The sequence below is a fragment of the Passer domesticus genome, chromosome 33 (genome assembly GCF_036417665.1).
Source record: "Passer domesticus isolate bPasDom1 chromosome 33, bPasDom1.hap1, whole genome shotgun sequence".
NCBI lineage: Eukaryota > Metazoa > Chordata > Aves > Passeriformes > Passeridae > Passer > Passer domesticus.
The window spans coordinates 44,303-70,419 of record NC_087506.1 but is presented as its reverse complement, the minus strand read 5'-3'; the positions used below and the strand labels follow the sequence as shown (position 1 = coordinate 70,419).

At 42.8% G+C, this 26,117-nt stretch overlaps 1 protein-coding gene across 3 annotated transcripts in view; it reads right to left on the bottom strand.

The window, feature by feature from the left end:
• PPP4C (protein phosphatase 4 catalytic subunit) overlaps window positions 1–25,655 on the bottom strand; it is a 28,136-nt gene extending 2,481 nt beyond the window's left edge. Inside the window, exons 1-8 of one of the 3 annotated variants that reach the window (XM_064401956.1) lie at window positions 25,617–25,655; window positions 21,442–21,552; window positions 19,364–19,415; window positions 13,314–13,364; window positions 12,314–12,415; window positions 10,750–10,923; window positions 7,285–7,411; window positions 711–900 (exon numbers count right to left, since the gene is read on the bottom strand). In XM_064401956.1, coding sequence (XP_064258026.1) covers window positions 711–900; window positions 7,285–7,411; window positions 10,750–10,923; window positions 12,314–12,415; window positions 13,314–13,364; window positions 19,364–19,415; window positions 21,442–21,539 — 794 coding nt within the window. In that variant the 5' untranslated portion in view covers window positions 21,540–21,552; window positions 25,617–25,655. Of the gene's footprint in view, window positions 1–710; window positions 901–7,284; window positions 7,412–10,749; window positions 10,924–12,313; window positions 12,416–13,313; window positions 13,365–19,363; window positions 19,416–20,771; window positions 20,813–20,936; window positions 20,971–21,441; window positions 21,553–25,616 lie in introns of those variants that run through there. The other 2 variants (XM_064401958.1, XM_064401957.1) reach the window with 2 other exon arrangements.
• Between the last annotated feature and the right edge of the window lie 462 nt (window positions 25,656–26,117).

The following is a 26,117-nucleotide window of genomic DNA, read 5'->3' as shown; positions in this document are numbered from 1 at the left end:
TCCCCCCCAAAAAATTCCCAAAAAATTATCATCTCATTATCACCTCATTAGCATCTCATTAGCATACCAGAACCAATAATAAGACCCCATTTCCACCGTCCAATCCCTGCCCAGAGCCGCTCACCTGGCGCCCTTTGCTCCCTGTACAGGTGAGCCCAAACCCCGCCTGCACCATAAGACAACTCCCAATTAACCAACCCCTAATTAGCATCTCATTACCATCTCATTAGCATAGCTGCAGCAGTAATTGGGCCCCATTTCCAGCCTCCCACCCCTGCCCAGAGCCGCTCACCTGGAGCCCACTGATTCCTGTACAGCTCCAGAATCAATCCCCAAAAAAATCCCCAAAAAATTAACATCTCATTAGCATCTCATTAGCATACCAGAACCAATAATAAGACCCCATTTCCACCGTCCAATCCCTGCCCAGAGCCGCTCACCTGGAGCCCATTGATTCCTATACAGCTCCAGAATCAATCCCCAAAAAAATCCCCCACAAATTAACATCTCATTAGCATCTCATTCGCATCTCATTAGCATGTGATTAGCATACCAGTACCACTAATTGGGCCCCATTTCCAGCCTCCCATCCCTGCCCAGAGCCGCTCACCTGGAGCCCTTTGCTCCCTGTACAGCTCCACAATAAACCCCCCAAAAATCCCAAAAAATTCACACCTCATTATCACCTCATTAGCATCTCATTAGCATACCGGTAGCAGTAGTTGGGCGCGGACCAGACGGTGAGCACGGTCTCGCCGAAGTGCCACTTGTAGCCCTCCATGACGAGCTGGTGCGCGCGGCAGATCATGGAGACCTCGTTGGCCGCGTTGAACTGCGCCACCACGTCCGAGCCGAACAGGTACCCGGCCCCGCGGGGGGACACGCCCCAGCCCGTGGTGTCTGACACGCAATGACACGCGTGTGAGCACGTGTGGGAATGGGTACCCGGCCCTGCGGGGGGACACGCCCCAGCCCGTGGTGTCTGACATGAGAACACGCGTGTTAACATGTGAGAGACATTCAGGTGATTTTTGGGCCAGTTTGATGAATTTTGGGGTAAAATTTTGGGGATTTTTAGGATTTTTTTGGAGTTTTTTGTGTCTCTCACCTGTCCCTCATTATCAAGAAATTAATGAATTTCTCAGTGATTTTTGGGGCAATTTCAGTGAATTTTTCATTGATTTTTGGGGCCAATTTGATGAATTTTGGGGTAAAATTTTGGGGATTTTTAGGATTTTTTCAGCGTTTTTTGTGTCCCTCACCTGTCCCTCACTATCAACAATTAAATGAATTTTTCAGTGAATTTCTCTGTGAATTTTGGGGCCAATTTGATGAATTTTGGGGTAAAATTTTGGAGTTTTTTTGGGTTTTTTGCGTTTCTCACCTGTCCCCATCATAAACAATTAAATGAATTTTTCAGTGAATTTTGGGGTAAAATTTTGGGGATTTTTTCGGGGATTTTTGCATTTCTCACCTGTCCCCACCTGTCCCTCATTATCAACAAATTAATGAATTTTTCAGGGAATTTTTCAGGGAATTTTTCAGTGATTTTTGGGGCCAATTTGATGAATTTTGGGGTAAAATTTCGGGGATTTTTAGGATTTTTTCAGGGTTTTTTGTGTCCCTCACCTGTCCCTCACTATCAACAAATAAATGAATTTTTCAGGGAATTTTTCAGTGATTTTTGGGGTAATTTCAGTGAATTTTTCAGTGACTTTTGGGCCAATTTGATGAATTTTGGGGTAATTTCAGTGAATTTTTCAGTGATTTTTGGGGTAATTTGATGATTTTTGGGGTAATTTCAGTGAATTTTTCCGTGATTTTTGGGGTAATTTCAGTGAATTTTTCAGTGATTTTTGGGGTAATTTCAGTGAATTTTTCAGTGGTTTCTGGGGTAATTTCAGTGCATTTTAAGGATTTTTGGGGCCATTTTGATGAATTTTGGGGTAAAATTTCGGGGATTTTTTCGGGGTGTTTTGTGTTTCTCACCTGTCCATCACTATCAACAAATAAACGAATTTTCCAGTGCATTTTCAGTGATTTTGGGGGCCAATTTGATGAATTTTGGGGTAATTTCAGTGAATTTTTCAGTGATTTTTGGGGCTAATTCGATCATTTTTGGGGTAAAATTTCGCGGATTTTTTCGGAGTTTTTCGGGGTTTTTTCCTCCCCTGTCCCCCCGTGTCCCCCAGCTGTCCCCACCATAAATAAATAAATGGATTTTTCAGTGAATTTTTCAGTGATATTGGGGCCACTTTGATGAATTTTGGGGTAAAATTTCGGGGATTTTGGGGATTTTTTTGGGGTTTTTTGTGTCTCTCACCTGTCCCGACCTGTCCATCATTATCAAGAAATTAATGAATTTTTCAGTGATTTTTGGGGCCAATTTGATGATTTTTGAGGTGAAATTTTGGGGATTTTTTGGGGTTTTTTTGTGTCCCTCACCTGTCCCTCACTATCAACAATTCAGTGAATTTTTCAGTGATTTTTTGGGCCAATTTGATGATTTTTGGGGTAAAATTCTGGGGATTTTTTCGGGGTTTTTTTTTGGTTTTTTGGGTTTTTTTTTTTCTCACCTGTCCCCACCTGTCCCTCACTATCAACAAATTAATTAATTTTTCAGTGCATTTTTCAGTGATTTTTGGGGCAAATTTGATGAATTTTGGGGTAATTTCAGTGCATGTCAGTGATTTTTGGGGCCAGTTTGAGGAATTTTGGGGTCAAACCTCGGGGATTTTGGGGATTTTTTCGGGGTTTTTTTAATTTCTCACCTGTCCCCACCTATCCCAATCATAAACAAATAAATGAATTTTTCAGTGATTTTTGGGGCCAATTTGATGAATTTTGGGGTAAAACCCTGAGGATTTTGGGGATTTTTTGGGGTTTTTTGTGTTTCTCACCTGTCCCCACCTGTCCCTCATTATCAATAAATTAATGAATTTTTCAGTGAATTTCTCAGTGATTTTTGAGACCAATTTGATGAATTTTGGGGTAAAATTTTGGGGATTTTTTGGGGTTTTTTTTGCATTTCTCACCTGTCCCCATCACAAACAAATAAATGAATTTTTCAGTGATTTTTGGGGTAAAATTTCATGATTTTTGGGGTAAAACCTCGGGGACTTTTGGGATTTTTTGCGTTTCTCACCTGTCCCCTCACCTGTCCTCACGTGTCCCCATCATAAACAAATAAATGAATTTTTCAGCGATTTTTGGGGCCAATTTGATGAATTTTGGGCTAATTTCAGTGAATTTCTCAGTGATTTTTGGGGCCAATTTGATGAATTTTGGGCCAAAATTTCGCGGATTTTTTCGGGGTTTTTTTTGTTTTCCTCATTTTTTCCTCCCCTGTCATCAAATAAATGAATTTTTCAGGGAATTTTTCAGTGATTTTTGGGGCCCATTTGATGATTTTTGGGGGTAAAATTTCGGGGATTTTTTTGGGATTTTTTTTGGGGTTTTTTTGCGTTTCTTACACGTCCCCCACTACCAATAAATTAAATAATTTTTCAATGAATTTTTCAGTGATTTTTGGGGTAATTCCAGCACATTTCATTGACTTTTGGGGCCATTTTGATGCATTTTGGGCTAAAATTTCGGGGATTTTTTCAGGGTTTTTTTTGTTTTCCTCGTTTTTTTCCCCCCCGTCCCCCCCGTCCCCATCATAAACAATTAAAATGAATTTTTCAGGGAATTTCTCAGTGATTTTTGGGGTAATTTCGGTGAATTATTCAGTGATTTTTGGGGTAATTTCAGTGAATTTCTCAGTGATTTTTGGGGCAATTTCAGTGCATTTTAAGGATTGTTGGGGCCAATTTGATGATTTTGGGGTAGAAACTCGGGGATTTTGGGGATTTTTTGGGGTTTTTTTTTGTTTTCCTCGTTTTTTTCTCCCCGTGTCCCCCCGTGTCCCCATCATAAATAAATGAATTTTTCAGTGAATTTTTCAGTGATTTTTGGGGCCAATTTGACGATTTTTGGGGTAAAATTTCGCGGATTTTTCGGGGGTTTTTTTTGTTTTTTCCGGTTTTTTTTTCTCACCTGTCCCTCACTATCAACAAACAAATGAATTTTTCAGTGATTTTTGGGTAATTTCAGTGCATTTTTCAGTGATTTTTGGGGTAACTTCAGTGAATTTTTCATTGATTTCTGGGGTAATTTCAGTGCATTTTAAGGATTTTTGAGGCCATTTTGATGAATTTTGGGGTAAAATTTCGGGGATTTTATCGGGGTTTTTTGTGTTTCTAACCTGTCCATCACTATCAACAAATAAACGAATTTTCCAGTGCATTTTCAGTGATTTTTGGGGCCATTTTGATGAATTTTGGGGTAAAATTTTGGGGATTTTTCGGGGTTTTTCGCATTTCTCACCTGTCCCCACCTGTCCCTCATTATGAATAAATTAATTAATTTTTCAGTGAATTTCTCAGTGATTTTTGGGGCCAATTTGATGATTTTTGGGGTAAAATCTTGGGGATTTTTTCGGGGTTTTTTGTGTTTCTCACCTGTCCCCATCACAAACAAATTAATGAATTTTTCAGTGAATTTTTCAGTGATTTTTGGGGCCAATTTGGTGATTTTTGGGGTAAAACCTCGGGGATTTTGGGCATTTTTTGGGGTTTTCTTGTGTTTCTCACCTGTCCCCATCATAAACAATTAAATGAATTTTTCAGTGAATTTTTCAGTGATTTTTGGGGCAATTTCAGTGAATTTTTCAGTGATTTTTGGGCCAATTTGATGAATTTTGGGGTAATTTCAGTGAATTTTTCAGTGATTTTTGGGGTAATTTGATGATTTTTGGGGTAATTTCAGTGAATTTTTCAGTGATTTTTGGGGTAATTTCAGTGAATTTTTCAGTGATTTTTGGGGCAATTTCAGTGAATATTTCAGTGGTTTCTGGGGTAATTTCAGTGCATTTTAAGGATTTTTGAGGCCATTTTGATGAATTCTGGGGTAGAAACTCGGGGATTTTTGGGATTTTTTCGGGGTTTTTTTTGTTTTCGTCATTTTTTCCCCCCGTGTCCCCCCGTGTCCCCATCATAAATAAATGAATTTTTCAGTGAATTTTTCAATGATTTTTGGGCCAATTTGATGAATTTCAGGGTAAAATTTTTGGGATTTTTTTGGGGTTTTTTGCATTTCTCACCTGTCCCTCACTATCATCAAATAAATGAATTTTTCAGTGATTTTTGGGCCATTTTGATGAATTTTGGGGTAAAATTTTGGGGATTTTTAGGATTTTTTCAGCGTTTTTTGTGGCCCTCACCTGTCCCTCACTATCAACAAATAAATTAAATTTTCAGTGAATTTTTCAATGATTTTTGGGGTAATTCCAGTGAATTTTTCAGTGACTTTTGGGCCAATTTGATGATTTTTGGGGCAATTTCAGTGAATTTTTTAGTAATTTTTGGAGCCAATTTGATGATTTTTGGGGTAAAATTTTGGGGATTTTTAGGATTTTTTCGGGGTTTTTTGTGTCCCTCACTACCAACAATTAAATGAATTTTTCAGTGAATTTTTCACTGATTTTTGGGGTAATTTCAGTGGATTTTATGGATTTTTTGGGGCCATTTTGATGAATTTTGGGGTAAAATTTTGCGGATTTTTTCGGGGTTTTTTTTGTTTTTCTCGTTTTTTTTTCCTCCCCTGTCCCCCCGTGTCCCTCACTATCAACAAATTAATTTTTCAGTGAATTTTTCAGTGATTTTTGGGGCAATTTCAGTGCATTTTAAGGATTTTTGGGGCCATTTTGATGAATTTTTGGGTAAAATTTCGGGGATTTTTTTGGGGTTTTTTTTGTTTTTTTCCTCCCTGTCCCCCCCATGTCCCCCTGTGTCCCCATCATAAATAAATGAAATTTTCAGTGAATTTTTCATTGATTTTTGGGGCCAATTTGATGAATTTTGGGGTAAAATTTTGGGGATTTTTAGGATTTTTTCAGGGTTTTTTGTGTCCCTCACCTGTCCCTCACTATCAACAAATAAATGAATTTTTCAGTGAATTTTTCAATGATTTTTGGGGTAATTTCAGTGAATTTTTCAGTGATTTTTGGGCCAATTTGATGAATTTTGGGGTAATTTCAGTGAATTTTTCAGTGATTTTTGGGGTAATTTGATGATTTTTGGGGTAATTTCAGTGAATTTTTCAGTGATTTTTGGGGCAATTTCAGTGAATTTTTCCGTGATTTTTGGGGTAATTTCAGTGCATTTTTCAGTGATTTTTGGGGCAATTTCAGTGAATTTTTCAGTGGTTTCTGGGGTAATTTCAGTGCATTTTAAGGATTTTTGGGGCCATTTTGATGAATTTTGGGGTAAAATTTCTTGGATTTTTTTGGGGTTTTTTTTGTTTTCCTCATTTTTTTCCTCCCCGTGCCCCCGTGTCCCCATCATAAATAAATGAATTTTTCAGTGAATTTTTCAGTGATTTTTGGGGCCAATTTGACGATTTTTGGCGTAAAATTTTGCGGATTTTTTCGGGGTTTTTTTTGTTTTTTCTGTTTTTTTTTTCTCACCTGTCCCTCACTATCAACAAACAAATGAATTTTTCCGTGATTTTTGGGGTAATTTCAGTGAATTTTTCCGTGATTTTTGGGGTAATTTCAGTGAATTTTTCAGTGGTTTCTGGGGTAATTTCAGTGAATTTTTCAGTGATTTTGGGGGTAATTTGATGATTTTTGGGGTAATTTCAGTGAATTTCTCAGTGATTTTTGAGTAATTTCAGTGAATTTTTCAGTGATTTTGGGGGTAATTTCAGTGAATTTTTCAGTGATTTTTGGGGTAATTTGATGATTTTTGGGGTAATTTCAGTGAATTTCTCAGTGATTTTTGGGGTAATTTCAGTGAATTTTTCAGTGATTTTTGGGGTAATTTGATGATTTTTGGGGTAATTTCAGTGCATTTTTCAGTGATTTTTGGGGCAATTTCAGTGAATTTTTCAGTGATTTTTGGGGTAATTTCAGTGCATTTTTCAGTGATTTTTGGGGTAATTTCAGTGCATTTTAAGGATTTTTGGGGCCATTTTGATGAATTTTGGGGTAAAATTTCGGGGATTTTTTCGGGGTTTTTTGTGTTTCTCACCTGTCCATCACTATCAACAAATAAACGAATTTTCCAGTGCATTTTCAGTGATTTTTGGGGCCAATTTGATGAAATTTGGGGCAATTTCAGTGCATTTTTCAGTGATTTTTGGGGCTAATTCGATCATTTTTGGGGTAAAATTCTGCGGATTTTTTCGGGGTTTTTTGGGGTTTTTTCCCCCCGTGTCCCCCCCTGTCCCCTGTCCCGGTACCTTCGGGGTCGGACCAGAGCAGGTCGCACATGGGGCCGTCGTGCGGCACCTCCTGCTTGCGGTCGATGGTGCGGATCTGGTCCAGGGTCTGGATGGACGGGGACAGCCCCCCGTGCACGCAGAAAATCTGGGATTTTGGGACATTTTGGGTCATTTTGGGGCTTTTTGGGGCTTTTAGGATATTTGGGGTCATTGAGGTAATTGGGGTATTTGGGACATTTGGGGTATTTGGGATATTTGGGATATTTTGGGTCATTTCGGGACATTTTTGGGTATTTGGGATATTTGGGGTATTTGGGACTTCTGGGGTATTTGGGGACATTTGAAATATTTGGGATATTTTGGGGTATTTGGGTCATTTGGGACATATGGGGTATTTGAGATATTTTGGGGTATTTGGGGTATTTGGGGTGTTTGGGACACTTGGGGTGTTTGGGACATTTGGGGTCACGGGGTCTGGCCCAGGGTCTGGATGGACGGGGACAGCCCCCCGTGCACGCAGAAAATCTGGGATTTTGGGAAAATTTGTGTCATTTTGGGGTAAATTAGGGCTTTTAGGACATTTGGGGTCATTGAGGTAATTGGGGTTGTTGAGGTACTTGGGGATATTTGGGGATATTTGGGGATATTTTGGGGTTTTTGGGGTATTTGGAGACATTTGAAATATTTGGGATATTTAGGGGTATTTAGGACATTTTGGGATATTTGGGGTATCTGGGGTATTTGGGGTCATTTGGGATATTTGGGATATTTTGGGGTATTTGGTGTCTTTTGTGACGTTTGGGTCATTTAGGATATTTTGGGTCATTTGGGATATTTGGGGTATTTGGGGACATCTGAAATATTTGGGATGTTTTGGGGTATTTGGGTCATTTGGGACATTTGGGGCATTTGAGATATTTTGGGGTATTTGGGACATTTTGGGGTATTTGGGGTATTTTGGGGTATTTGGGGTATTTGGGACATTTGGGGTATTTGGGACATTTGGGGTCACGGGGTCTGGTCCAGGGTCTGGATGGACGGGGACAGCCCCCCGTGCACGCAGAAAATCTGGGGATTCGGGACAATTTGGGTCATTTCGGGGCTTTTTGGGATGTTTGGGATGTCTGGGTCATTTGGGGTATTTGGGACATTCAGAATATTTGGGCTATTTGGGGATCTTTGGGGTATTTGGGGTCATTTGTGACATTTGGGACATTTAAGACATTTGGGGTCATTTGAGGTATTTGGGACATTTGGGGCATTTGGAATATTTGAGATATTTTGGGGTATTTGGAACATTTTGGGATATTTGGGGTTTCTGGGATATTTAGGACATTTTAGATATTTCGATCATTTTGGGACATTTTTGGGTATTTGGGTATTTGAGGACGTTTGGGGACATTTGGGACATTTGGATCATTTGGGGACATTTTTGGCTATTTGGGATATTTGGGACATTTGGGGTATTTGGGGTTTTTGGGACTTTTGAGACATTTGGGTCATTTGGGACATTTAGGATATTTTGAGGTCATTTGGTGCATTTGGGGTATTTGAGACATTTTGGGGTATTTGGGACATTTTGGGATATCTGGGGTATTTGGGATGTTTAGGACATTTGGGACATTTGGGATATTTGAAATATTTTGGGGTATTTGGGACTTTTGGGGTGTTTGGGACATTTGGGGTCACTGGATCTGGCCCAGGGTCTGGATGGACGGGGACAGCCCCCCGTGCACGCAGAAAATCTGGGATTTTGGGACATTTTGGGTCATTTTGGGGCTTTTTGGGGCTTTTAGGACATTTGGGGCATTTAGGATATCTAATGTATTTGGAATATTTTGGGGTATTTGGGACATTTTTTGGTATTTGGGTCATTTGGGAAATTTAGGATAATTTGGGGTCATTTGGGACATTTAAAATATTTGGGGTATTTTGGGGTATTTGGGACATTTGGGACATTTAGAATATTTTGGGATATTTTGGGGTATTTGGGACTTCTGGGGTACTTGGGGACATTGGAAATATTTGGGATATTTTGGGGTATTTAGGACATTTTAGGACATTTGGAGTATCTGGGATATTTGGGACATTTTGGGTATGTGGGATATTTTGAGGTATTTGGGCTATTTGGGATATTTGGGACATTTAGAAGAATATTTGGGGCAATTTAGGGTATTTGGGACATTTGGGGGTATTTGGGTACTTGGGGTATTTGGGACATTTTGGGACATTTTGGGACATTTGGGGTATTTGGGACATTTGGGACGTTCAGAATATTTGGGGCCATTTGGGGTATTTTGGGACGTTTTGGAGTCATTTGGGGATATTTGGGGACATTTGGGGTATTTTGGGACGTTATGGAGTCATTTGGGGATATTTGGGGACATTTGGGGACACCGGTGTCCCGACCCCCTCCAGCTGCCCCAGGTGTGCCCAGGTGTGTTACCTGTCCCAGGTGTGCCCAGGTGTGTTACCTGTCCCAGGTGTGTTACCTGTCCCAGGTGTGTTACCTGTCCCAGGTGTATCCCCAGGTGTGCTACCTGTCCCAGGTGTGTTACCTGTCCCAGGTGTGCCCCAGGTGTGCCCCAGGTGTGTTACCTGTCCCAGGTGTGTTACCTGTCCCAGGTGTATCCCCAGGTGTGTTACCTGTCCCAGGTGTGTTACCTGTCCCAGGTGTGCCCCAGGTGTGCCCCAGGTGTGTTACCTGTCCCAGGTGTGTTACCTGTCCCAGGTGTGCCCAGGTGTGTTACCTGCCCCAGGTGTGTTACCTGTCCCCAGGTGTGTTACCTGTCCCAGGTGTGCCCAGGTGTGTTACCTGTCCCCAGGTGTGTTACCTGCCCCAGGTGTGTTACCTGTCCCCAGGTGTGTTACCTGTCCCAGGTGTGTTACCTGTCCCAGGTGTGTCCCCAGGTGTGTTACCTGCCCCAGGTGTGTTACCTGTCCCAGGTGTGCCCAGGTGTGTTACCTGTCCCCAGGTGTGTTACCTGTCCCAGGTGTGCCCAGGTGTGTTACCTGTCCCCAGGTGTGTTACCTGTCCCCAGGTGTGTTACCTGTCCCAGGTGTGTCCCCAGGTGTGTTACCTGCCCCAGGTGTGTTACCTGCCCCAGGTGTGCCCAGGTGTGTTACCTGTCCCCAGGTGTGTTACCTGTCCCCAGGTGTGCCCAGGTGTGTTACCTGTCCCCAGGTGTGTTACCTGTCCCCAGGTGTGTTACCTGTCCCAGGTGTGTTACCTGCCCCAGCTGTCCCCAGGTGTGTTACCTGTCCCAGGTGTGTTACCTGTCCCAGGTGTGCCCAGGTGTGTTACCTGTCCCAGGTGTGTTACCTGTCCCAGGTGTGCCCCAGGTGTGTTACCTGTCCCAGGTGTGTTACCTGCCCCAGGTGTGTTACCTGTCCCAGGTGTGTTACCTGCCCCAGGTGTGTTACCTGTCCCAGGTGTGTTACCTGTCCCCAGGTGTATCCCCAGGTGTGCCCAGGTGTGCTCACCTTGCCGTCGATGATGGCCGACAGGCTCAGGTAGTCGAAGATCTCGGTGCAGTAGCGCCACACGGTGACCGAGCCGTACTTGCGCAGGCACTCGTCGTAGAAGCCGTACACCTGCGTGATCTGCCGCGACTCGTGATTGCCTCTGATCAGCGTGATCCGGTCCGGGTACCGCACCTGGACAGGTGAGACACACCTGGGTCACACCTGAGCCAGGTACAGCACACCTGAGCTGTGTGTAACCCATGTACGGCATCCCCTGTGCAGGTGTGCCACACCTGTGGGATCTGACAGGACTCGTGGTTACCCCTGATCAGCGTGATCCGGTCTGGGTACCGCACCTGGGCACAGGTAACACACCTGGGTCAGGTACAGCACACCTGAGCCGTGTGTAACCCATCCATGGCATCACCTGTGCAGGTGTGCCACACCCGCGGGATCTGCCGCGACTCGTGGTTACCCCTGATCAGCGTGATCCGGTCCAGGTACCGCACCTGGGACAGGTGAGACACACCTGGGTCACACCTGGGCACAGGTACAGCACACCTGAGACAGGTATAACCCATGTACGGCATCACCTGTGCAGGTGTGCCACACCCGTGGGATCTGCCGCGACTCGTGGTTACCCCGGATCAGCGTGATCCGGTCTGGGTACCGCACCTGGACAGGTGAGACACACCTGGGTCAGGTACAGCACACCTGGGTCATGTATAACCCATCCACGGCATCACCTGTGCAGGTGTGCCACACCCGCGGGATCTGCCAGGTGCCTCACCTGGGCACAGGTGACACACTGGGATCACACCTGGGCGCAGGTATCACACCTGTGGCACCGGTCACACCTGTCCAGGTGTGTCACACCTGTGGCACCGGTCACACCTGTCCAGGTGTCTCACACCCGTCACACCTGTCGAGGTGTATCACACCTGAGCACACCTGAGCACGTGAATGACACCTGTGACACCTGTCCAGGTGTGTCACACCTGTCTCACCTGTCTGTACCTGTCTCAGGTGTGTCGCACCTGTCTGTACCTGTCTCACCTGTCTCAGGTGTATCACACCCATCACACCTGTCTCACCTGTCCAGGTGAGCACACCTGTCTCACCTGTCTGTACCTGTCTCAAGTATATCACACCTGTCCAGGTGAGCACACCTGTCACACCTGTCTCACCTTGAGCGCCAGCAGCAGCAGGAAGGTCTCACACCCACCACACCTGTCTCAGGTGTGTCACACCTGTCACACCTGTCTCACCTTGAGCGTCAGCAGCAGCAGGAAGGTCTCACACCTGTCACACCTGTCTGTACCTGTCTCAGGTGAGCACACCTGTCTCACCTTGAGCGCCAGCAGCAGCAGGAAGGTCTCACACCCACCACACCTGTCTGTACCTGTCTCAGGTGAGCACACCTGTCTCACCTTGAGCGCCAGCAGCAGCAGGAAGGTCTCACACCCACCACACCTGTCTGTACCTGTCTCAGGTGAGCACACCTGTCTCACCTTGAGCGCCAGCAGCAGCAGGAAGGTCTCACACCCACCACACCTGTCTCAGGTGAGCACACCTGTCTCACCTTGAGCGCCAGCAGCAGCAGGAAGGTCTCCACGCTGTAGAAGCCGCGGTCGACGAAGTCGCCCATGAACAGGTAATTGGTCTCTGGGACATCCCCGCCCACCTGCACAGGTGAGACCGGACAGGTGAGATCACACAGGTGAGACCAGACAGGTGAGATCAGACAGGTGAGATCACACAGGTGAGACCAGACAGGTGAGATCAGACAGGTGAGATCACACAGGTGAGATCAGACAGGTGAGATCAGACAGGTGAGAGACAGGTGAGAGACAGGTGAGGTCACTCAGGGTCACTCGGGGTCACTTTTTGGTCATTTTGGGGTCATTTTTAGGGGATTTTTTGGCAATTTTGGGGTTATGGTCACTCAGGGTCACTCAGGGTCACTCAGGGTCACTCAGGGGTCACTCAGGGGTCACTCAGTGGTCAGTGGTCACTCAGGGTCACTCAGTGGTCACTCAGTGGTCACTCAGTGGTCACTCAGGGTCACTCAGGGGTCACTCAGTGGTCAGTGGTCACTCAGGGTCACTCAGTGGTCAGTGGTCACTCAGGGTCACTCAGTGGTCAGTGGTCACTCAGTGGTCACTCAGGGTCACTCAGTGGTCACTCAGTGGTCACTCAGTGGTCAGTGGTCAGTTGGTCACTTGGGGGTCACTCAGGGGTCAGTTGGTCAGTTGGTCAGCTTGTCAGTTGGTCACTCAGGGGTCACTCAGTGGTCACTCAGGGTCACTCAGGGTCACTCAGTGGTCACTCAGGGGTCAGAGGTCACTCAGGGTCACTCAGGGGTCACTCAGGGTCACTCAGGGTCACTCAGTGGTCACTCAGGGTCACTCAGGGGTCAGGGGTCACTCAGGGTCACTCAGGGGTCACTCAGGGTCACTCAGGGTCACTCAGTGGTCACTCAGGGGTCACTCAGTGGTCACTCAGGGGTCAGAGGTCACTCAGGGGTCACTCAGTGGTCAGTTGGTCAGTGGTCACTCACTGGTCACTCCGTGGTCACTCACCCTGAAGAGCTCCTTGAGGTCGTAGAACTGCCCGTGGATGTCCCCGCACACCTGGGGGGGGGCGGCACCAAAATCACCCAAAATCACCCAAAACATCCCAAAACATCCCAAAATCACCCAAATTCACCCCAAATATCCCAGAAATGAACAAAAATTACCCAACAATCATCCAAAATACCCCTAAATCACCCAAATTCACCCAAAATCACACGAAAAACACCTGAAATCACCCAAAATCACCCAAAAATGCCCAAAAATCACCCAAAATCAACCGGAATCACCCAAAATATCCCAAAACTCACCCAAAATCACCCAAATTCACCCCAAATATCCCAGAAATGAAGAAAAATTACCCAAAAATCATCCAAAACCACCCCAAAAATCACCCAAAATCACATGAAATCACCCAAAAATCACCCAAAATCACCCAGAACCACCCAGAACCACCCAAATTCACCCCAAATATCCCAGAAATGAACAGAAATCACCCAAAACCATCCAAAAATGAACAAAAATCACCCCAGAATCATCAAAAATGAACAAAAATCATCCAAAAGTTGTCCAAAACCACCCAAAATCACCCAAAATCACACAAAAATCATCCAAATGCACCCCAAAATCACCCAAAATCACCCAAAATATCCCTAAAATGACCCACAATGACCCAAAATCATCCAAAAATCACCCAAACTAACCCAAAAAATGAACCAAAATCACCCCAAAACCTCCAAAATCGTTCAAAATCCCCCGAAATCACCCAAAATAATCTGAAATCATCCCAAATTCAGCCAAAATCATCCAAAACCGTCCAAAAATGACCCAAAATCAACCAAAAATCACCCAAAATAATCTGAAATCATCCCAAATTCACCCAAAATGACCAAAAATCACCAAAAATTATCCAAAATCACCCAAAAATCACCCAAAATCAACCAAATTCACCCAAAATCACATAAAAATCACTAAAAATCACCCAAAATTACCAAAAATTATCCAAAATCACCCCAAAATCACAAAAATCACCAAAAATCACACAAAATGACCCAAAATCATCCAAAAATCACCCAAAATCACCCAAAATTATCCAAAATCACACAAAAATCCCACAAAATCTTTCAAATAACCCAAAATCATCCAAATTCGCACAGAATCACCCAAAATTGCCCAAATATCAACAAAAATTACTCAAAATCATCCAAAATTCATCCAAAATCATCCAAAATCACCCAGAATCACCCAAAATTACCCAGAATCACCCAAAATCATCCAAAATTCACCCAAAATCACCCAAAAATGACCAAATATCACCAAAAAATCACCCAAAAATACTCAAAATCACCCAAAATAATCAAAAAATGAAGAAAAATCAGCCAAAAACAGCCAAAATCAACCCAAAAATCCCAAAATCATCAAAAATCACCCAAAATCACCTAAAAAGACCAAAAATCACCCAGAATCACCCAAAGGCACCCAAAATCACAAAGAAATCATCCAAAATAATCCAAAATCATCCCAAATTCACCCCAAAATGACCCAAAAATCACCCAAAATCATCCAAAATCACCTAAAATCATCCAGAAATCACCAAAAAAATCACCCCAAATCACCCAAAAATGGACAAAAATCATCCAAAAACGAACAAAAATCCCCCCAAATCACCCAAAAATCATCCAAAATCACCAAAAATTCTCCCAGAATCAGCCAAATTCACACAGAATCGCCCAAAATTGCCCAAATATCAACCAAAATTACCCCAAATCCCCCAAATTCACCCACAATCACACAAAAATCAACCGAAATCACCCAAAATCACCAAAATGTCATCCAAATTCACCTAAAACCACCCAAAATCACCCCAAAATGACCCAAAATACCCCAAAAATCACCCAAATCCATCCAAAATCACCCAAAATATCCCAAAATCACACAAAAATTACCCCAAATCACCCAAAATCACAAAATCACTGAAAAATCACCCAAAGTGAAATTCCCAGAATTTCCCAAATTTCCCCAAAATTCCAGAATTTTCTCCCAAATTTCCTCAAAATTCCGCAAATTTCCCCCAAAATTCCCCAAATTTCCTCAAAATTCCTCCTTTTTTCCTGAATTTCCCTAAAATTCCTCAATTTCCCCCCAAAATTCCCCCAAATTCCTCCTTTTCCCCCCAAAATTTACCAAATTTCCTCCCTTTTTCCCCAAAATTCCTCCTTTTTTCCCCAATTTTTCCCCAAAATTCTCCAAATTTCCCCCAAATTTTCCCAAAATTCCAGAATTTTCCCCCAAATTTCCTCCTTTTCCCCCAAATTTCTCCTTCTCCCCTAAATTTCCCCAAATTTCTCAAATTTCCCCCAAATTTTCCTAAAATTCCTCATTTTTTTCCCCAAATTTCCTCAAAATTCCAGAACTTTCCCCCAAATCTTCCCAAAATTCCTCCTTTTTTCCCCAAATTTCCCTAAAATTCCTCCATTTTCCCCCAAAATTTCCCCAAATTTTCCCAAAATTTCCTCCTTTTTCCTCCAAATTTCCCCAAATTTTCCCCCAAAATTCCTCCAATTCCCCCCAAATTTTCCCCCAAATTTCCTCCTTTTCCCCCAAATTCCTCCTTCTCCCCTAAATTTCCCCAAATTTCTCCCAAATTTTCCTAAAATTCCTCGGTTTTTTCCCCAAATTCCTCCAAATTTCCCCAAATTTCCTCAAAATTCCTCCTTTTTCCCTGAATTTCCCTAAAATTCCTCAATTTCCCCCCAAAATTCCCTCAAATTTTCCCCAAATTCCTTCTTTTTCCCCCAAAATTTCCCGAATTTCCTCCTTTTTTCCCAAATTTCCCCCAAATTCCTCCCTTTTCCCCCAAATTTCTGGAATTTTAACCCAAATTTCCGCAAAATTCTTGACTTTTCCCCCCAGTTTTCCCAAAATTCCTCCTTTTTTCCCCCAAATTCCTCCAAATTTCCCCCAAATTTCCCCAAATTCCTCCTTTTTCCCCAGAATTTCCCAAAGTTTCCCAAAATTCCCCAAAATCCCAGAGTTTCCCCCCAAATTTCCCTAAAATTCCTCAATTTTTCCCCAAATTTCCCCAAATTCCCCAAAATTCCTCCAAAATTTTCCCTAGATTTCCCCAAATTTCCCCAAAATTTTGCAAAATTTCCCCCAAAATTCCTCCTTTTTCCCCCCAAATTTTCCCAAATTTCCTCATTTCTTCCCCAAATTTCCCCAAATTCCTCCTTTTTCCCCAGAATTTCCCAAAGTTTCCCAAAATTCCCCAAATTTCCCCAAAATCCCAGAGTTTTCCCCCAAATTTCCCCAAATTCCCCAAAATTCCTCCAAAATTTTCCCTAGATTTCCCCAAATTTCCCCAAAATTTTGCAAAATTTCCCCCAAAATTTAAAAAAATTCCTCCTTTTTTCCCCGAAATTCCAGAATTTTCTCCCAAATTTCCCCAAAATTTCTCCTAAATTCCTCCTTTTTCCCCCCAAAATTCCTCCTTTCCTCCCCTAATTTCCCTAAAATTCCTCAATTTTTCCCCAAATTTCCCCAAAATTTTCCCCAAAATTCCTCCAGAATCCACCAAAATTTTCCCCAAATTTCCCCAACATTTTGCAAAATTTCCCCAAAATTCCTCCTTTTTCCCCCCAAATTTCCCCAAAATTCCTTTTCCCCCCAAATTTTCACCAAATTCCCACAAACTTCCTTTTTTCCCCAAATTTCCCCCCTTTTTCCCCAGAATTTCCCAAATTTCCCCAAAATTCCGGTTTTCCACCAAATTTTCCCAAAATTCCTCCTTTTTTTTCCCCAAATTCCTCCAAAGTTTCCCAAAATTTCCCCAAAATTTCTCCTTTTTTCCCAAAATTCCCCAAATTTTCCCCTAAAATTCCCCAAATTTCCCCCAAATTTTCCCAAAATTCCAGAATTTTCCCCGAAATTTCCTCCTTCTCCCCTAAATTTCCCCAAATTTCTCAAATTTCCCCCAAATTTTCCCCAAATTCCTCCTTTTTCCCCCAAAATTTCCCCAAAATTTCCTCAAATTTCCCCAGAATTTCCCCCCAAAATTCGTCAAATTTCCCCAAAATTCCTCCTTTTTTCCCTAATTTTCCCCCAAAATTTCCGCAAAATTCCAGAATTTTCCCCCAAATTTCCCCAAAATCCCAGAATTTGTCACCCAAATCTTCCTAAAATTCCTCCTTTTCCCCCCCAAATTTTCCCAAAATGTCCCAAATTTTCCCCCAGATTTCCCCCAAATTTCCCTTTTTCCCCCCAAAAATTTCCCCAAATTCCTCATTTTTGCCCAAAATCCCCCCAAAATTCTGGAATTTTCCCCCCAATTTTCCCAAAATTCCTCCTTTTTTCCCCAGAATTCCCCAAATTTTCCCCCAAAATTCCCCAAATTTCCGGAATTTCCCCCCAAATTTTCCCCAAAATTCCTCTTTTTTTCCCCCAATTTTCCCCAAATTTCCCCAAAATCCCAGAATTTTCCCCCAAATTTTCCTAAAATTCCTCCTTTTTCCCCCAAATTCCTCCAAATTTCCCCCCAATTTTCCCAAAATTCCTCCTTTTTTCCCCAGAATTTCCCAAAGTTTCCCCAAATTTCCCCAAAATCCCAGAATTTCCCCCAAATTTTCCTAAAACTCCTCCTATTTTTCCCCAAATTCCTCCAAATTTTCCCCCAAATTTCCCTTTTTCCCCCAAAATTTTCCCAAAATTCCTTCTTTTCCCCCCCAAATTTCTCCTTTTCCCCCAAATTCCCCCCAATTTCCCCAAAATTCTGGAATTTTCCCCCAAATTTCCCCAAATTCCCCAAAATTTCTCCAGAATCCACCAAAATTTTCCCCAAATTTCCCCCAAATTTTCCTAAAATTCCTCCTTTTTCCCCCCAAATTTTCCCAAAATTCCTCATTTCTTCCCCAAATTTCCTCCTTTTTTCCCCAGAATTTCCCAAATTTTCCCAAAATTCCCCCTTTTTCCCCCCCAAATTTCCCTAAAATGCCTCCATTTTCCCCCAAAATTCCTCCAAATTTTCCCAAAATTTCCTCCTTTTTCCTCCAAATTTCCCCAAATTTCCCCCAAAATTCCCCAAATTTCTGGAATTTCTCCCCAAATTTCCCCAAAATTCCTCCTGTTTTCCCCAATTTTCCCCAAAATTCCCCAAATTCCCCCCAAATTTTCCCAAAATTCCAGAATTTTCCCCGAAATTTCCTCCTTCTCCCCTAAATTTCCCCAAATTTCTCAAATTTCCCCCAAATTTTCCCCAAATTCCTCCTTTTTCCCCCAAAATTTCCTCAAATTTCCCCAAAATTTCCCCAGAATTCATCAAATTCCCCCAAAATTCCTCCTTTTTTCCCTAATTTTCCCCCAAAATTTCCGCAAAATTCCAGAATTTTCCCCCAAATTTCCCCAAAATCCCAGAATTTGTCACCCAAATCTTCCTAAAATTCCTCCTTTTCCCCCCCAAATTTTCCCAAAATGTCCCAAATTTTCCCCCAGATTTCCCCCAAATTTCCTCCTTTTTCCCCCAAAAAATTTCCCCAAATTCCTCATTTTTCCCCAAAATCCCCCCAAAATTCTGGAATTTTCCCCCCAAATTTTCCCCAAAATTCCTCCAGAATCTACCAAAATTTTCCCCAAATTTCCCCAACATTTTGCAAAATTTCCCCCAAATTTTCCCAAAATTCCTGCCTTTTCCCCCAAATTTCTGGAATTCTAACCCAAATTTCCGCAAAATTCTTGACTTTCCCCCCCAGTTTTCCCAAAATTCCTCCTTTTTTCCCCCAAAGTTTCCCAAAAATTTTCCCCAAAATCCCAGAATTTTCCCCCAAATTCCTCCTTTTTTCCGCAGAATTCCCCAAATTTTCCCAAAATTCCCCAAAATCCCCCAAAATCCCAGAATTTTCCCCCAAATTTCCCCAAAATTCCCCCTTTTTTCCCCAAAATCCCCCCAAATTTCCTCCTTTTTTCCCCAGAATTTCCCAAATTTTCCCAAAATTCCTCTTTTTTCCCCCAAATTTCCCCAAAATCCCAGAATTTTCCCAAATTCCCGATTCCCCCCGCTGTCTCACGGTGACGGGCGAGTCGACGCGCTGCACGTTGCTCTCCTCCACCAGGATCTCCCTGCGGTAATGAACCAATTAACAGCCGCTAATTAACACCAATGAGCCCCTAATGAACCCTTAATGAACAGGCGTTAATAATGACAGTCAGTAATTAGCGGTAATTAGCACTAATTAACCAATGAACCCCCACGAGTGCTGCACGGCGCTCTCCCTGCAGAAATTCATTAATTAACAGCCGTTAATTAACACTAATTAACCAAACTGAACCCTTAATGAACCCTAATGAACAGGCATTAATAATAACAGTCAGTAATTAGCTGTAATTAGCAGTAATTAACTCAAATTAACTCCCCAAGCGCTGCACGTTGCTCTCCTCCACCAGGATCTCCCTGCGGCAATTAACCAATTAACAGCCGCTAATTAACACCGATGAGCCCCTAATGAGCCCTTAATGAACAGTAGTTAACAATAATAACCAGTAATTAAGGGTAATTAGCACTAATTAACCCCAAGGAATCCCCACAAGGGCTGCACGTTGCTCTCCCCGTGGTAATTAATCAATTAATCAATTAACAGCAGTTAATTAACACCAATTAACCCCACTGAACCCTTAATGAACCCTTAATGGACAGGAATTACTAACAGCAATCAGTAATTAGCGGCAATTAGCACTAATTAACCCCAGTGAATCCCCACGAGCGCTGCACGTCGCTCTCCCTGCAGAAATTCATTAATTAACAGCCGTTAATTAACACTAATTAACCAAACAGAACCCTTAATGAACCCTAAAGAACAGGAATTAATAACAATCATCAGTAATTAGCGGTAATTAGCACTAATTAACCCCAATCAGCCCCAGGATCTCCCTGCGGCAATTAACCAATTAACGGCCGCTAATTAACCCCACTGAGCCCTTAATGAGCAATTAACGAACCCTTAATGAGCAATTAACGAACCCTTAATGAGCAATTAATGAACCCTTAATGAACAATTAACAAACCCTTAATGAGCAGCAGTAATCAGGGCTGAAAGGCATCGAACCCCACAGAATGAGCACTAATTAGCGTTAATTAGCGTTAATTAGCATTAATTAGCACTAATTACTGGACCTTTACCTCCTTGATGAGCGTTAATGAGCCCTAATGAGCCCTAATTAGCACTAATGAAGGTTTAAAGGCACCAATAACCCTCAATAACCACTCAATGAGCACTAATTAGCGTTAATTAGCGCTAATTACCGGGCCTTGGTGCACAGGGCCTTGACCTCGCTCTCCCTGATGAGCTCTAGTGACCATTAACGAGCACTGACAGCCATTAATGACCCCCAATTAGCACTAATTAAGGCCCAAACCCACCAATACCCATTCCAAACCCATTCAGTCAATGTTAATTAGCGTTAATTAGGGTTAATTACCGGGCCTTGGCGCAGAGGGCCTTGACCTCGCTCTCGCGGATGAGCTCCAATGCCCATTAACGAGCACTGACAGCCACTAATGACCATTAATTAGCACTAATTAAGGCTCAAACCCACCAATACCCGTTACACAAGCACTAATTAGCGTTAATGAGGGTTAATTACCGGGCCTTGGCACACAGAGCCTTGACCTCGCTCTCGCGGATGAGCTCCAATGCCCATTAACGAGCACTGACAGCCACTAATGACCATTAATTAGCACTAATTAAGGCCCAAACCCACCAATACCCCTCAATAACCACTCAATGAGCACGAATTAGTGTTAATTAGCGCTAATTACCGGGCCTTGGCGCAGAGGGCCTTGACCTCGCTCTCCTGGATGAGCTCCAATGCCCATTAACGACCATTAACGACCCCCAATTAGCACTAATTGGGGTTTAAATGCCTCAATACCCACCAATACCCACTCCAAACCCATTAATTAGCGCTAATTAGTGTTAATTACCGGGCCTTGGCGCAGAGGGCCTTGACCTCGCTCTCGCGGATGAGCTCTGATGATCATTAATGACCATAAATGACCCCTAAAGAGCACTAATTAGCACTAATTAAGGCCCAAACCCACCAATACCCATTCAATCAATGTTAATTAGCGTTAATGAGCGCTAATTACCGGGCCTTGGCGCAGAGGGCCTTGACCTCGCTCTCGCGGATGAGCTCGCAGCGCCGCAGCTGCTCGATCTGCCGGTCCAGGTCGCTCAGCTCGCCCATGGCTAACGAACCCCTAATTAATTAATTAATGAACGCCTTCATTGGCTGCGGGGGCCAATCGGCCCCGCCGCGCTAATTAGTGAGCCCGGGGGGAATGAATTCACGATTAATTAATGAATGAGGCGTTAATGAGCCCCGGCTGCCCCTCCCCCACCCGGGGGGGCCAAAAAGCCCCAAAAAAAATCCCAAAAATTCCCAAAAAATCCCAAAAATTCCCCAAAAATTCCCCAAAAAATCCCAAAAATTCCCCAAAAAATCCCAAAAATTCCCCAAAAAATCCCAAAAAAAATCCCAAAAATTCCCCAAAAAATCCCAAAAATTCCCCAAAAAATCCCAAAAATTCCCCAAAAAATCCCCAACAATTCCCCAAAAAATCCCCAAAATTCCCCAAAAGATCCCCAAAAATTCCCCAAAAATTCCCCAAAAATCCCAAAAATTCCCCAAAAAAGCCCCAAAAAATCCCAAAAAATCTCAAAAATTCCCCAAAAAATCCCAAAAATTCCCCAAAAAAGCCCCAAAAAATCCCCAAAAAAATCCCAACAATTCCCCAAAAATTCCCCAAAAATTCCCCAAAAATTCCCAAAAATTCCCCAAAAATTCCCCCAAAAAATCCCAAAATTTTCCCCAAAATTCCCCAAAATTTTCCCAAAAATTAAAAAAAATCCCAAAAAACAAAAAAAATCCCAAAATTTCCCCAAAATTCCCAAAATTTTCCCCAAAATTCCCAAAATTTTCCCAAAAATTCCCCAAAAATTCCAAAAAAAATCCCAAAAAACAAAAAAAAACCCAAAAATTCCCCAAAATTCCCCAAATTTTTCCCCAAAATTCCCAAAAATTTTCCCCAAAATTCCCAAAAATTTTCCCAAAAATTCCAAAAAAAATCCCAAAAAACAAAAAAAAATCCCAAAATTTCCCCAAAATTCCCAAAAATTTTCCCAAAAATTCCAAAAAAAATCCCAAAAAACAAAAAAATTCCCAAATTTTCCCCAAAATTCCCCAAAATTTTCCCCAAAATTCCCAAAAATTTTCCCAAAAATTCCCAAAAATTTTCCCAAAAATTAAAAAAAAAAAATCCCAAAAAACAAAAAAAATCCCAAAATTTCCCCAAAATTTTCCCCAAATTTCCCAAAATTTTTCCCCAAAATTCCCAAAAATTTTCCCAAAAATTCCAAAAAAAAAAAAAAAATAAAAAAAAAAAAAAACAAAAAAAAATCCCCAAAAGTTGAGGAAAATTCCCCAAAAAAATCCCCCCAAAATTCCTAAAAAATCCCCCCAACAATTCCCAAAAAAAATTCCCAAAATTTCCCCAAATTTCAAAAGAAATTCAGGAAAAAAAATTCCCCAAAAATCCCCAAAATTCCCAAACGAACAAAAAAATCTCAAAATCCCCCAAAATTTCCCAAATTTTTCCCAAAAATTCCCAAAATTTCCCCCAAAATCCCCCAAAAATTCCAAAAAAACCCCAAAATTTCCCTCAAATTTTCCCAAAAAAATCCGATTTTTTTCTAAAATCCCAAAAATCCCCCAAAAAACCCCCAAAATTGCCCTAAAAACAAAAAAACCACCAAAGTTTCCCTAAAAGATCCCCAAAATTTTTGAAAATTCCCAAAAATTCCCCAAAAAATCCCCAACACCACTCAAAAATTCCCCAAATTTCCCTAAAAATCCCAAAGAAATTTTTGAAATTCCGAAACATTCCCCAAAAATTCCCCCAAATTTGCCCCAAAATTCCCCCAAAATGCTCCCAAAATCCCAAAATCCAAAAAAATTCCCCAAATCCAAACAAAATCCCCCCAAAACCCCGAGAGAAAAAACCCAAAAATGAAACAAAAATCGCCTAAAAATGCCCCAAAACCCCCAAATCCACCGAAAATGCCCCAAAATCCAACCAAAACACCCCAAAAGAAACCAAAAATCCAAAAAAGGCCCCAAAATCCCCCTGAAAATTCTTGAGACCCCAAAAATTCCCCCAAAATGGCCCCGAATTTCCTGGAAATCCCAAAAAACTTCCCCAAAATTCCCCCCAAAATTGGCTGCAAAAATTCCCAAAAAAATTCCCCAAAAATCCCCCAAAATGGCCCCAAAAATTCCCCCACCCCCCCCCCAAAATTCCCCCAAAATTTCCCCAAAAAAAAAAAAAAAATTCGCCCCAAAAATTCCCCCCCAAAGCCCCAAATCCCCCCAAAATTGTTCCAAAATTTCCCCCAAAATTCCTCCCAAATTGGCCCCAAAATTTCCCAAAAATTCCTCCAAATCGCCCCCAAAAATTCTCCCAAAACTCCCCCAAATTGGCCCCAAAATTGCCCCAAAAATTCTGCCAAAAATGCCCCAAATCCCCCCAAAATTCTCCCCAAATTCCTCTGAATTTGCCCCAAAATTCCCCCCAAAATGCTCCAAAATTTCCCCAAAAATTCCCCCAGATCCCCCCAAAAAATCCCCCAAAATTGGCCCCAAAAAGCCCCAAAATTGCCCCAAATCCCCCTCAAAAAATTCCCCCAAAATTCCCCCAAATTTGCCCTAAAATGGTCCTAAAAATGCCCCAAATTTCCCTAAAAATTCCCCCAAAAATTCCCCAAAATTGCCCCAAAAATGCCCCAAAATTCCGCCCAAATTAAAAAAAAATCTCCCCAAAATTCCCCCAAATCCCCCCAAAAAATTCCCCTAAAAAGCCCCAAAATCCCCCAAAATTCCCCCCAAAATGCTCCAAATTTCCCCCAAACTTCCTCCAAAAAATCCCTCAAAATTCCCCCAAATCTGCCCCAAAATTCCACAAAAATTCCCCAAAATTGGCCCCGAAATTCCCCTAAAAATTCCCCCAAAATGCCCCAAAATTTCCTCAAATCTTCCCCCAAAATTCCCCCAAATCTCCCCAAAATTCCCCTAAAATGGTCCCAAAAAAGCCCCAAAATGTCCCCACAAAATCCCCCAAATTTGCCCCAAATTTGCCCCAAAAATTCTGCCAAAAATGCCCCAAATCCCCCCAAATTTGGCCCAAAATGTCCCAAAAAATTTCCCCCAACCCCCCCCAAAATTTCCCCAAAAAGGCCCCAAAATTCCCCAAATTCCCCCCCAAAATTCCCCCAAAATCCTCCAAATTTCCCCCAAAATTCCTCAAAAAATCCCCCAAAATTTCCCGCCAAAATTCCCCCAAATTGGCCCCAAAATTTCCCAAAATTTCCCAAAATTCCCCCAAAATTCCCCAAAATTGGCCCCAAAAAGCCTCAAAATTGCCCCAAATCCTCCAAAAATTCCCCCAAAAAGGCCCCAAAATTCCCCCAAATCTCCCCAAAATTCAAAGAAAAATCCCCCAAAAATTCCCCCAAAATCTCCCCAGAAATTTCCCAAAAATTCCCCAAAATTTGCCCTAAAATGCCCCAAAAATCCCCAAAATTCCCCCAAAAATTCCCACAAAATGGTCCCAAAATCCTCCAAAAATTCCCCCCAAATTCCTCAAAAAATTCCCCAAAATCTCCCCAGAAATTTCCCAAAATTTCCCCAAACTTTGCCCTAAAATGCCCCAAAATTCCCCCAAAATTCCCCCAAAATGCCCCAAAAATTCTCCCAAATTGGTCCAAAAATGCCCCAAAATTTCCTTAAAAATTCCCCAAAATGGCCCCAAAAAGCCCCAAAATGGCCCCAAAAATCCCCCCAAAAATGCCCCAAAATTGCCCCCAAATTCCAAAAAAAATCTTCTCAAAATTCCCCCAAATCCCCCAAAAAAATTCCCCTAAAAAGCCCCAAAATCCCCCAAAAATTCACCCCAAAATTCCTCAAAAATTCCCCAAAATCCCCCCAAAAGCCCCAAATTCCCCCCAAATCCCCTAAAATGCCCCAAATCCCCTCAGAATTTTCCCAAAATCCCCCAAATTCCCCCAAAATCCCAAATTCCCCCGAATTTGCCCCAAAAGGCCCCACAATCCCGCCCGGGACCCCCCGGGCGCGCCCGGCATCGCCCGAAGGCGCTCGGAGCCCTCGGAGCCCCCGCCGAACTTTCCAGAAGCTCCAAAAAACCCCCAAAATTCTCCAAAAATCCCAAAATTCCCCGAAATCGCCCCAAAAATCCCGGCCCGGACCCACCGCCGCCGCCGATGGCGTCACTTCCGGCCACGCCCAACCCGGAAGCGCCACGCCGGAAGTGAAGGGGAAGGAGGAGCTAAAATGGCGCCCGCCAGGCGCCAAAAAAGTGCCGAAAAAATGGAGCGCGAAAAAAGTCGCGGAGTTTAAAGGGAAATGACCCAAAATTGCCCAAAATCGGTGAAATTTGAGGGGGAAAGGGACCCAAAGTGCCAAAATTGAGGGAAAACGACCAAAAATCGCGAAATTTGGAGGGAAAGGGAGCCAAAATTACCCGAAACTTGTGGGGAAAAGGGACCCAAAAAGGCCCAAAATGCCAAAATTTGTGGGGAAAAGGGACCCAAAGTCACGAAATTTGTGGGGAAAATGAACCGAAAACACCCGAAATTCCAAAATGGAGAGAAAATGAACCCCAAAACCTTGAAATTTATGGGGAAAGGGACCCAAAATGACCCAAAATGCCAAAATTTGCGGGGGAAAGGGACCCAAAGTGCCAAAATTGAA